Source organism: Phyllostomus discolor, chromosome 7, assembly GCF_004126475.2.
Source record: "Phyllostomus discolor isolate MPI-MPIP mPhyDis1 chromosome 7, mPhyDis1.pri.v3, whole genome shotgun sequence".
NCBI classification, from domain to species: Eukaryota; Metazoa; Chordata; class Mammalia; order Chiroptera; family Phyllostomidae; genus Phyllostomus; species Phyllostomus discolor.
This window is the reverse complement of record NC_040909.2, coordinates 6350454-6362810: the sequence shown is the minus strand read 5'-3', so window position 1 is coordinate 6362810 and position 12357 is coordinate 6350454. Positions and strand designations below refer to the sequence as shown.

The window sequence follows — 12357 nt, the reverse complement described above, 5'->3', positions numbered from 1 at the left end:
AGCCACATCTGAGGGAATTGGAAGACTGGGGGCCAGTCTCCGCTCCCCCACTCCCCACTCACTGGGTGACCCCATGGGCACTGCCGAGTCCAGCTTTACTGTCTGCCCAATGGGTTATGACCGGCCCAGCCTCTCTCCCAGCTCATCCTCGGCTTGGGGCCAGGTAATTTGTAGTGGCCCAGGCAGTGCCCAAACAACAAGCTCCTCTGGGTTCACCTACCCTGGGCCACCTGCAGCACGGCCAATCCCACCCCAGCCCCACCCTCACCCCCACCCCCACTTGCACGTATGACACCGCAGTAATGTGGTGGCGTGTGCACTCACTTGTGCCACACAGACCCATCTGCTATGGGACTCACTGGCGGGCCTCAATGTTGCACAAGTCAGGGGCAGCCCTGCATACGGGCACAAGTGTGCAGACCATGCACACGCCCACGCGGACACAGACGTACACACTGCTCCGTGAAATGCATGCTGAGACTCACTCCCAGACACACATAGGCAAGTGCACTCGAACTCCTGTGCACACAAATGCCTTGGAACACAGGCTCGTGCTTATGCACACACACACAGGTACCACCCAGGCCCGGCCCAGCCCCAGAGCTATTCTGAGCCGGGCGTGGGGCCAGCAAGGTCAGAGATTGCCAGCTCCCAGCAGGCCCCGGCCGCTTGTCACAGGCCCAGGCTGCCCCGCCCCCACCCCCTAGTCCAGGCTGAGTTCAAGGTGCCCCAGAGCCCACCCTGACTCTGACTGGGGGGGAGTCCTTGCTTCCTCCTCCTGTTCCCTCAGAGCCAAAGCTTAAGCCCTGGGGTTTCAGGCCCCAGGAGAGAACTCTCCTCGGCATCCCCTGCCCCTGCCGACTGACTCTGCTCATGGCTTGCAAGCCAGAGGCGCTGGAAGCTGGACTGGGCTCCTGCAGGAAACCCACACGAGCTAAAAATAGCACACGAGGGACAAGCAGGGTTCCGCAGGCCGGCTCTCATGCGACCATGCACGAAGGGGACGCTGTCGTCCAGGGAAGCCAGGCTGGGGGGCCTGGGCATCCAGAGCCCCACCACCCCGGACCTGACGGGCCCAACTGGGGGCAGGGTGCAAGGGGACAGAGGAGCCCTGTGAGAAGTAGGAATAGTAGCGGACAGTGGGCAGAGCCAGGGCTTAGGGGCTGAGGACGAGTTTGGAGCCCCAGTTCCTGAGTGGCCGGAGGCAGGACACAACCCCGCCCCCCCGGGCCTCAGTGTGCCGTGCGTGAACAGGGGAGAGGAGTAAAAGGATGAACAAGGCTTGAGCGTCCAGGACGCTCCTCTCAGCACGGTGCTCACTCTGGGAGAACCGGAAACAATGCAGATGTTGGACAACGGGGGGGGGTTCTTCAGTGTCGTGTGCCGTTGTGTTCAGTGGCAATGACAGCGAGGACCACAATGACTAGCACTTGCGGAAGGCCTGCGGTGTGCAGGTGCCGTGATACCGCAGCCACACGCGTTGTTACAGGTGACCGCTGAAGCTCCAGGAGGTGAAGTGGCCCCCAAGGACTCGCAGCCGTCCACGGGAGTGTGCCCCAGAAGTCTTAGTTCTGAGCGTTAAAGCATCAGAACCTTTCGAGGTTGTATAGCACGAAGCTACCGATTTACAAGAGATGTAATTTCCAAGTTCAGTTACTTACATTTTCTCTCTGCTAATCTAGTGAATTTTGGATAATAACTTTTTTTTCTTGCCCGACGTTTGCCAAAGACATTTAAATAATGCAGCTTTCAAATGGTGTTTCTTGCAAATGTGTAGCTTTATACTCCTGGGGTTATTAAAGCTTAAAACTGCACGGAGACTGTCAGGACAGCCTGCAACTTTGAGTCAGTGTGACTTCACAGCCCGTGTGACAGTGTTTGACAGTGTGTTTGGGGTGCGGGTGGCGGGGGTGGAGCTAGGGTCCTTGTGCCGGGTACAAAGCCCGGGGAAGCGTGCGTGGTAAACAGCGCACAGTGAGGCCGCAGCTGTGTTCAGGAGCCTGCGGAGAAGTGGAGCCCCCTGGGAGCAGTGGCCGTTTCAGAGGACAGTGGGGACGTATGTGACTGTATTCCCCTTCGGATTTCTTCGTGGGGCTTGCCCTGCCTCTTGGAAGGAAAGATGGTGAACTTCACGAAGAGAGTGGCAGCCCGCCCCTCCCGGGCTGAGCCATCCTGTCAAGGAGAGCCGGCACGCCCCGTAAAGGTGGCTCATACAACCCTCCCTCGGCCCTGGGAGGACAGTCCTGCCCTTGTCACCCCGCAGGTGAGGACATGGAGGTGCAGAGGAGTGATGTTATGCCTGAGGCCACTGTGAGTTAGGTCCACTAACCCCAGCCCAGTGCAGCCAGGTCCTCTCAGACCCCATACCCCAAGGTGACCCCATGTCCCTGGCTGGTCAGTGTGGCCTTCCCTAGCCTGGCCCGTGACAGGGGGTGTGGGGAAGTGGGGCGCAAGCGGAGAGCTGCTGCAAGTGACTCGGGCTCCGGGGGACCCCTGTGTGCCTGGCAGCCTGGGGAGGATGGGGCGGCCCGGCCCACCCAGTCCCCTGGACACGGCCGTCTCTGCCAGTGGCTCTCTCCTTTCCCTGCCTCCCATCATCTCCCAGTCATGACACCTGCGCGTGTCTCAGGCTGGCCTGCTGCCCTCTGCTGCATCCGCCTTGGTCCTTGCCCATCTATGGCACCTCCCGGCAAGAGCCCCACGAGCCTCTGCATCCGTAGAGTACCCAGTTCTGAGGGTGGACCAGCACCCCAGCCTGCTGGAGTTCAACACCTGAGCTGCCCCTCCAGCAACTGGCAGGCGGGAGATGAATGATAATGGGAGGAAGGAAGGAAAGGAGGGAGGGAGGGAGGAAAGGAGGGAGGGAGGGAGGGAGGAAGAGAGGGTGGGGAGAGGAAGGAAAATAAAGCAGAAGGGTCTCCCCACCCAGGCTGCCCACTCCTCTTCCACAGGCCTTTCCAGGTCCCACAGCCCCTCAGGGCCTCCCTCCCTCCTCCCCTGCACCCCTGGGTTGTCAGGGCGCACCCTGGGCTCAGGACCACAGTGAGATGTGGGCCAGGTTCAGTGTGGGGTCAGGGTCAGGGTCAGGGCTCAGCTTTGTCAGAGGCTGAGGGTCAGCCGGAGTCCGCTTTTCCCGGGAAGCCTACCCTGTCCTGCTAGCTGCAGATGCCAGCTCCTTCAGGAACCTTCCACAGCACCCACAGCCCGCAGCTCTGCCCGTGCTATGCCCTGCTCCCCATCCCCCACCCCAGCTCTGGTGTCCAGGGTGACCAGAGCCGCCTCTGGGCAGGAAGCCAGCCCAGAAAGCCCAGGACATCCCTGAGCGCCTGTCACCATGGCAACATGCCTGCCATGCCCCCCTCCACCTAGGTCCAGGACAGTGTTTCAAATCCAGAACGTCAAAATGGGAAGGGCCTCCTAGATCAAGCGATTCCGGCCCCTCCCTTTACCCCAGATGAAGAAACTGAGGCCCAGTGGGGAAGCGAGGGTGGGCCCTCCTCCGTCCAGGTGGTGGTGGGGTGGGGGGGTGGTCTGGAGTCCGATCCTCCCGGAGGGGGCGGGCCCTTCCCCGGCTCCGCCGCCGTGGGGGCAGACGGCACAGCAACCAGACACCAGCGATGAATAAATGATGCTCACTCGCAGCCTGCGACCACACCGCCACCGTCGAGCGCCAGCTGGCCAGGGGACCGTCTCCGGGCCTCCAAGCATCGCTGGGCTCCCGGACCCGCGGCCCTGATCAGCGGGCGGCGCGAAGATGGTGGCCGGGAGGCGGCCGGGCGCGGGGCCCCTCTGGGCGCTGGGCGGCGCTGCTCTGGGGGTCTGCCTCGCGGGGGTCGCTGGGCAACTGGTGGAGGTGAGACCTGGCGGGGGGCGGGGGCAGCTGGGCCAGGGGGCGGGGAGGGAGGCCGTCACGGTCCAGGCGGAGGATGGGGTGGAGGGCCTTTCTGACCCGGAGCTGCGTTTTCCTTCCCTCTCGCCCTGGGAGACCACCTGGCTTAGTGAGGCGACCTGCCCCAAATGCTTGCGGGCTGTGGGGAGACAGCCACGAACCTGAGGGCCCCGGTGTGAAGGGAGGAGGGCGCAGCTCCTGACTTCAAGGACATGCGTCTGATAGAGGACACTCACCCTGACCTGACCCTAAGCGTTCCCTGTCTGACTGGGGGGGACGGGGCGCCGGCCTGATGGGGTCGCTCAGCACCCCTCCTCTAGGCTCAGGGCGTGACGAGGGCCCTGGGGAGAGGGGTGCACAGTCCTGTAGTCTGACAGGAAGACCTAGTCCCCGATTGGGGTGTCTGCTGAGGAAACCGCTTCTGCCCCCGGAGGCTCTGCAGGGTCCCCACCCCGTGGGGCCGCCACAGCCTCGGGAAGCCGGTGGGAGCATCCAGGCTGGAGGCCTGGGATGGGGGCGAGGAGACCCCTTACAGAGCAATCACCTGGTTTGAGTTGGGCTGCCTGCCCAGCGTTCTGCCCAGCGTTCTGCCCGCCCAGGGTTCTGCCCCGCAGGGGAGGGGCGGGCAGGGCAGGACGCAGGGCCTTGGGCTCTGTCTTGGCCCTGATGATAACAGGGAGCTAGCAGAAGTTTCTGGAAGGGCAGAATCTCTCCCGGTTTGGACGGGAGAGAATGAATCAGAAAAGGGCGCGTTGTTGGAAGAACGGGGAGGACTCCGAGAGCGCCCAGGAAGAGGGGAGGAAGATGGCTGGGCGGTTGGCCAGGAGCCTGGCTGGGGCTGGGAAAGGCTGAGAGGGGCAGGCTGGGGACCACCTGCAGCCTCCCTGGTCCTTCTGTACCCCGCTGCTGCTGAGCCAGGAAAGGGGGTCGAAGAGGCAGACCAGACCCCGAATTCTGGAGAGTGAGGCCGAGAGGCAGGGCCAGGGAGGAGTGAGGGATGGGGGGGGTGTCAGGGGGCAGGGTGCAGGGAGAGCGGGGAGGACTCAGGAGGGCCTGACAGGCAGTGAGGGAGACAGGATGGGAGCCTTATCCTGGGGGCCTGGGAGGACACAGCCCTGAACCGAAGGGTCTGAGGGACATGGGTGGGGACAGAGCCCTGTAGCTGGATGTGACGCTGCTGCTGCTGCCACTGACCAGGGGGTGTGACCAGAGGGCTGGGCCAGAGTCAGATGTCAGCTCCAGTGTCCCTGTAAGGGGAGCCCGGCTGGCTTGAGCCCCATGCGTGTATTTGGGTCCCTCACTGGCTGCCCTGATGCCTCAGGGGCAGAAGCCGAGCTGGCCTGGGTGCAGGAGGGCGGGGGGACGGGTGGGGGCTGAGTCAGTTCTGAGCCAAGGACTCTTCCCCAGCCCCCAGAAGCACGTCTTCTCCCAGCTCATTAAGGGAAATTGCATTGGGGGTCCACCTGCCTGCCATCATCCTACAGCCTGTGCCAGGCCCTGGCCGAGCCCAGGGCATCCAGGGAGGCACCAGGAAGATGGGCAGGGCTGGGGTCCGTGGCACCGCCCACTCCGGCCCTCCAGGCTTCAGCCCTCCAGGCTGTGAGGCGGCTCTGATGGAGGCCGGGACCTCCAAGCTCCAGAGTGCAGACCTCCAGCAGTGCCTGCCACAAGGAGATGCCAGCCTGCTACCCGTTACCCTCTGCCCAAGCCCCCACCACTGCCCGGACGCTACTGCCACGTGCTGACCACACCCACAAACGTGTGCCTGACTGTGTGTGCCCCGCCCCCCATGTGCACCTTAAACCACAGGTGTGCCTGACCCTGCATACTTGTGGTACCCGCCCCAGTTCACGCCGGTTAAGAGAGCTGGGAATCACGTACCAATCCTGGCACAAAGATCCTCTGGGTTACCAGGGGCCGATCATCTCCAAGTGTCCCCAGCACATGCTGAAGGGTGTTTACTCAATGAGGAGGTGCCGGGCTTGTGGGAGGCACCCGGGCCTTGCTGACGGCCCAGGGGACAGACTGTGGGCTGCCTTTCCTTCCCAGAGAGCCGGAGAGACTCCCAGGTGTGTCCTAGTCTGGCTAACCAGGGGGCCTGTTACAGAGACGTCTCAGGTTCCTCTCTCCTTCTAAGCACTAACTGCCACCCACGCGCCCCTCAGCCAAACTTGGTGACGGAGGTCAGTACGGATCGGGGACCAGTCTGGATCAGACCCCTTCACCCCACTCCAGGGCAGGGCGTGTCCCACTGGGAAGGCGAGAGGTGACAGGCACTGCTCTGCTCAGACTTGCTCCAGCCGTACTTACACCTTTTGGCCTCCAGGTGTCGCTGCCGTACCGTGAACAAAAGATCTGGTCGTGCCCCATAAAGACTGTGCTAGCCTTCTGGTCAGAGGAAGTGACCTACTCTGGTAGCCGGGGCAGCTGCTGAGGTCACCTGCTGGGGGGCCTAGCCAGGTGGCAGAGTCTCAGGCCCGGACTGCAGCTCCACACCCCGCCCCGCACAGAGGGTACCTGAGAGCAAAGTCCAGAGGGCAGCACAGGCCCTGCGTTGTCCCTGGCCTTGGTCCTGAGTCCCCGTCTGCCTGTGGGGGGCCCCGACGGCAGCAGCAGGAGAGACCCACAGGCTGCCTGAAGGGGCCTCGAACCTGGTGGGGGACAGGCTGTTTCCTTCTGTCCCCTTGGCCTCGGTTTCCCCAAGCACCAACCACCCTTGCAGTCCAAGTCCCGGCTCCAGGGGGCTCTGCTCCCTTCTCTGGCTTTAAATCGGGAACTCCCCAAGATCTAGGGCATTGGCCATGATTCCAGGAGATTCTGAAATGCTTGCACTGGGTCCTTGCTGAGACCCGGGTCTCTCTCAGCCCAGTGCCAGCCCAGTCCCGCCCCCGGCCTCTGCCCAGCTCACTGCCCTCTCTCCCCGTCCGCAGCCCAGCACGGCTCCGCCCAAGCCCAAGCCACCCCCGTTGACCAAGGAGACGGTGGTGTTCTGGGACATGCGCCTGTGGCACGTCGTGGGCATCTTCTCGCTCTTCGTCTTGTCCATCAGTGAGTAGCTGCCCCCCGCCCTCCCGACACACGCAGTGAGAGCTCAGCACCCCCGCCGCCAGCACCCCCCCTGGCCCCCCCCACCAGGGGCTCAGGGCAGCAATTCCGGGCAGCACGAGCAGGCCAGGCGCCCGCAGGAGGCCTGCTGCGGCTTCTGGCACCTCCTGCTCCACACAAAGTCCCTGTGGAGGGCTGACAGGCTCGTGGTGACCCGAAGCATTCTCCCCAGCCGGGGATGCAGCCACATGGCAATTACGGTAATTACAGGGGACTCCAGGAGCCAGGGCGAGGACGTGTCATTTTTCCCTATAGCGGGCCTCCTGATGCTTTTCCTGCCCTTTGGCCAGCTTAAAGGGCCCACACCCAGGGGCCCCAGCAAGGCCACCCTGGCCGCAGCTCAGCCCAGAGGCTCCCCAGATGCCCGGCAGCTGTGTCCCCCAGGCTGCAGACCCTGCCTTGTCACATGCCACTGCCCCAAATGACTCACGCCCACCTCGGTTAACAGCAGGAGACCCCCTTGTCTCCCGGGATTGGGCACCCTGCTTTCAGTCCTCCTGCTCCAGCCAGGGTCTGCATTTGGGTGGAGGGGGCAGAGAGATGCCAGCTGCGGTGGGGTGGGGGGACCATGGGACTGAGTCTGAGGAGTTTCCTACAAGCCAGAGGCAGTGGGGAGCGGCCCCTGCAAAGGCTGCAGAGAGGAGGAGCCCCGGAGCTGCCCATGGGGGAACGTGGGAGGGGCTTCTGGGGGGGCTGCCGGAAAGGTGCTCTGGACGGAAGGGACGGCGTGGGCACGGGTCTCAGCTAACCCCTGCAGCATGGTGACAGAGGGCACCCTAGGTCGGGGCTAAGGTAGCATTTCAGTCCCAGCAGATGAGGTCCCCGAGGGCAAGGCCCCCGAGGATGCAGATGCAGGGCCCCAAGGGTGACGGGACACCTGATTTGCATGTGCTTCTCTTGGCACCAGAGGTGCCCTCCCTGTGAGAGAACGTCCACCCCCCTCACCCCCGCCACTGCTTCCCAGCCGGCGGGGGGACCAGGACCTGAGTGGGAGGCTGCGCTGTGCTCCCAGCCAAGGCTGAGGCCCGGTCAGGCCGCTGTGCGGGGGCCCCAGACAGACAGACAGGCGCAGTTCCCGTCTCAGGGCAGGGGCAGCATCTGCCCTGCTGGCCCACAGGAGTAGTCGAGGGTGTGGGGGCAGGGGCTGCCCTGGGACGCCCCAGGGAGCAGGGGCGAGTGCACAGTGGGGCCTCGGAACACACAACAGCCTCTCCGGGGCTCTGCTCGGCCCCGCGTGGTGGGGGTGCCTGGGGCCCAGAGCAGCACCGGGACTTCAGCCGCACAGGCCGCCCCACATTTCCTAGAAAGGCAAGGCTAAGGACGGTCCCCAAGGCCCCCCGAGCCATAGAGCAGCACTGGGTGCCTGCACGCAGGGCCCAAGGGAGCCGGGACGGCACAGCCTGTCTCTGGAGGAGGAGGCAGCTTTCCAGCACCCTGGTCCGCTCCGGCCTGGGAGGTGCAGCTGCTGGAGGAGTGTCACCCCCAGGCCCGAGTGAAGAAGGGCTGGGCCTGGGTGGGGTGCCTCGGGGGGGTCTCCTCAGCCTGGGGCCTTGTATTCCAAGCCCCTGCCGGGCCCTGGAACCCAGTCCAAGGCACTCCCTGGAGAGAGGGGCCAGGTTTGAGCCCTACCTGCCCTGGCCTCCTGGGGCTGCCCCGGGACTCCCTGGAAGCCCAGGCCTGCCAGGTCTGGAAGCCGTGCTGGGGGAGAGCCCCCAAGCCTGCGTGGGCCCGCGGAGGTGCCCCGTGGGTGGCTGGAAGAGGCGGCCCGAGCCAGTGGGGTGGGGCTGGGAGAGCCACCTTGGGCATCGGGTGTACACACCAGGGTCTGGAGAAGGCCAGGACCCAGGGCTGTGGGTCAGAAAGGCCCGCTGTCTGCCCGGGTCTCCCCGCAGACAGCAGAGTCCCCTCAGACCTGCTGTTGGGGCTCACGCAGCCCCTCCCCAGAGTGGTCCCGGATGCCACTGCCCGCTCCATCCATTCACTCGGGGGTCCAGTCTTGTCCTCAGCAGCAAAGGCTGTGAGACGATCTTTCTCACCCATTCATTCATTCTTCCTCTTTCATGCCGTGAGTCTGGGTGAGACTCGGTGGGGCCGTAACGTGTGGCCAAAGTTGCACAAGGCGCCTCCAGGCGGTGCTCCAGCCCCGGCCACGTAGGTCTGACCCACCTTCCCCAAAACACGCCCGGCTTCTCCTGCCTGGCCTTCCTGTCCCCGGGAGTCTGCCAAACAGTCATGTCTGGTCATCTGATTTAGAATAGGAAGTAGCTCCGGCCCCTCTCCTGAGGCTGGGGTCAAGGTGGTCAGACGCAGAGTTGGGGGTGGGGCTCAGAAAAATAAACTCGGTCCGACCAGGTCCTGGCAGCCCTCCCCTGCCCTGCCGTGCCCTTCACCAGACCGGCCAGCTCCTTGCCCTGGCCCAGCTAGTGTGGGCGCAGCCGCCCTCGGCAGGAAAACCGCTTCTGGAATAACTGTCTGAGGTGAACGCCCCAGGGCAGGACTGAGCCTGCTCCGCCGTTGCAGCCAGGAGGAGCCCAAGCTGGGCCTCCGGGAGGCTGAGGGGGTGCAGCTACGTCCCCCGGGGTCTGAGGGCGAGCTGGTTCTGCTCTCAGGGGCCTGGGGAGGACAAACTGGGACGCACACGGAGCCCCCGGGCCCGGGCTGGAGGCACAGGGCAGCTCCAGGAAGCAGTGGCTCGAGTCACAGCGCAGCTGTCCGCCCTGCTCTCTGGGAGCTCTCAGTCCTGAGGGTCCAGGATCAGGGACAGGGCCGTGCCACACGAAAATGTGAGACCCCTGTTCAAGACTGGCGAGGAATTTCACAACAGTGAGAGCAGAGCACGCACCCAAGCACCAGGCCCTCGTCAGCGTGGGCACTGCGTGAGTGCACGGAGCCAGCCCTGCTCAGGAGAGGGCTTTACAATCCCGGGGACCACGGGGGTTTGTCACAATGCAGAGCCTCCTGGCCCGGCCTCTCGGGTGGGACACGCCTAGCTAGATGAGGAGGCACGCCTGAAGCCTGGGGACCGTCCTGGGTGTCTGAGCTCCGGCCCCGGCCAAGCCCACTCTGTGCCCCCCCCCCCCCGCCCCCAGTTATCACCCTGTGCTGCGTTTTCAACTGCCGCGTGCCGCGGACCCGGAAGGAGATCGAGGCCCGGTACCTGCAGCGCAAGGCGGCCAAGATGTACACCGACAAGCTGGAGACGGTGCCGCCCCTTGATGAGCTCACAGAAGTCCCTGGAGGTGAGCAGGCCAGGGCCCCCGCCCCCGCCTGACCCTGGCGAGCCAGCTGGTTCCTCGGACCTGCCGCCCAGTGGATTCAGGGAGGGGACCCAGCTCTGCCCCTGGACACCAGGGGACAGAAGCTGGTCAGAGGGAGGCAGGTAACACTAGGAGGTACCGTGCAGCGGGGAGAGGCGTGAAAGAAAGAAGGAAGCAGGGGGTTGGATGTGGGAGGCCGTGGTGCGGGCCTCAGGATGCTGACTCTCTCCGGCCACACGTCTCTTCGCCCCACAGGTGATAAGAAGAAAAAGAAAAAGGACACTGTGGACACAGTGGCCATCAAGGTAGAGGAGGACGAGAAGAACGAAGCCAAGAGCAAAGGATAGAAATGGGGAAGGCCTCCTGGAGGCGGCAGCCGGGCCTGGCAGGCCTGGGGCTCGGGTCCTGGCCGGGGCCCGGGTGTCTTGGACCGCAAGCTCATCCACGGACCCCAGAGGTTGTAGAGCATCCTCTCTCTGTTCAGAGGGAGTTGCTGAGGCCCGTGGCCACGTCCTGATGGCCCATCACGGGCAGGGACGAGACCGCTGGTGTCCTGCCCCCCAGCCCGGACTCCGCTGCTTTCACACCGTCCTCCTGGCCGTGCGGCAATGTCGGTCTAGGGTCACCGCCCCTCTGCAGGTCCAGAGCAGCCTCCCCTTGCCCCCGCCCCCAGACATGGCTCCGTCCCACCCTTTGGCCAGAGCAGCAGTGGCTCCAGAGGGGCGATGGGAGGTGGGTTCGCTCCGGGAAAGACTCCTGGACCGGATGCATGCCGGAAGCTGCGGCAGCAGGAGGTTCTCAGACTTGGCTGGATAGCAGCCCTGGGGCCGAGGGGTCTGGCCCGAGCCTCGAGGGGGTCCTGGCCTGGTGGGGTGAGCAGAGGTGGCCAGAAGCAGGAGCACCCCCAGCCCAGCCAGCCGAGCTCCCGGCGAAGGCATGCACTCACTCTACACGTTGTCATGGAGCTGAGGCTGCTGGGAGGCCGAGAGGAGGGGCCAGGGCTGCCGGGTCGGGGGGCAGTCACGGACACAGAAGGCCGAGGCCAGCGGGCCAGGGGCAGGAGGGAAGAGAGCTGGCACCTGGGCCCCATCCTAGGAATCCAGGGAACATTTGAGCAGTCCGGGGCAGGGGTGGCCCTCAGGCTGCTTTCGGACCCTATCTCTGCTCAGCTGTGGCAGAAGGGCTCAGGGCCCCCAAAGGGGGCAGCTAGGGGTGGAGGCGGCTCCTTCTTCTGTGAAGCATTCTCAGCAACAGTGCCTAGAAGGGGCACTGCTGACCGGAAGGCACGAGGGCCCCGGGAGACGGCCCCCAGGGAGGAGAGGCGCACAGAGGGGCTGCCGGGGCGGGGAGCAGTTGCTGCAGCCTCCAGACCTGGGACTGGAGAGAGGAGAGACCAGAGGTCTCGGAGCCAGGGGAGCTGCTGGGAAAGCCCCCGCTGCCCTGCACCCCCCGCACAGGTCTGTAAATAAAGCTCAGTGCCTTTTCATACCCGAATGACCGGGAGTGACCCCTCAGGACGCCCCATCCTGGGGCATGCATGTGAGCGCCGATGCATCTACCGGTGCTAGGTGTCGGAAGCCGGACAAAAGTTCCCTCCCCTGACTTCCCTCCGAGCCAGAATTAGGATGAGCTGGAGGGAGAGGCGGTGACCAGAGGCGGAGGGGCACCTCCTGCCAGTTGGGCGCAGCCAAGGTGGAGCCTCAGGGCCAGGGGAGCAGCCAGCTCTCCCTTCCCCTCCTCCCCTTCTCCCCTTGGCTCCCAATGGGCCTTCAATGGCCTGAGCCCAGTGCTGGGGACACCCAAGAGTCAAACCTGGACCCTGACCAGGAGCAGCGAGGGGGCAGAGGGTTGTGGCAAAGGTCATTCTGTCCCTACAGACCAGAGCCCTCCTGTGTGGCTGGGCAGCAGATGCCCAGAGGGGCAGGGGCCACTTGAAGTCAGAGGAGCAGCTGGTAAAGCCTGGGGAGTCCAGGCCCAGGCTCCCTGACCTCTGACCTGGGCCCCCAGGAGCCCTTTACGGACAGGCAGGGCTGCCGATGGCGGGGATGATTTCCCACCCCAGTGGGCGCCTGCCCGGTCTCCAGGGAGCGGGTGGCCCTGGGAGGT

General features: G+C 64.6%; 1 protein-coding gene across 1 annotated transcript; it reads left to right on the top strand.

Annotated features, from left to right (window-relative positions):
• The first annotated feature begins 3604 nt into the window (after positions 1-3604).
• Positions 3605-11727, top strand: TMIE (transmembrane inner ear). Its single transcript, XM_028518618.2, has 4 exons — positions 3605-3853; positions 6820-6937; positions 10084-10233; positions 10507-11727. Exons 1-4 carry the CDS (start codon positions 3755-3757, stop codon positions 10596-10598), a joined length of 459 nt encoding a protein of 152 aa, XP_028374419.1. The 5' UTR covers positions 3605-3754; the 3' UTR covers positions 10599-11727.
• Positions 11728-12357: the final 630 nt, after the last annotated feature.

Coding starts and splice junctions, on each gene's coding strand:
- TMIE (XM_028518618.2), top strand. CDS start 3,755: ATGGTGGCCGGGAGGCGGCCGGGCGCGGGGCCCCTCTGGGCGCTGGGC. Junction 3,854..6,819: donor TCGCTGGGCAACTGGTGGAG/GTGAGACCTGGC, acceptor CCCCGTCCGCAG/CCCAGCACGGCTCCGCCCAA. Junction 10,234..10,506: donor GCTCACAGAAGTCCCTGGAG/GTGAGCAGGCCA, acceptor TTCGCCCCACAG/GTGATAAGAAGAAAAAGAAA.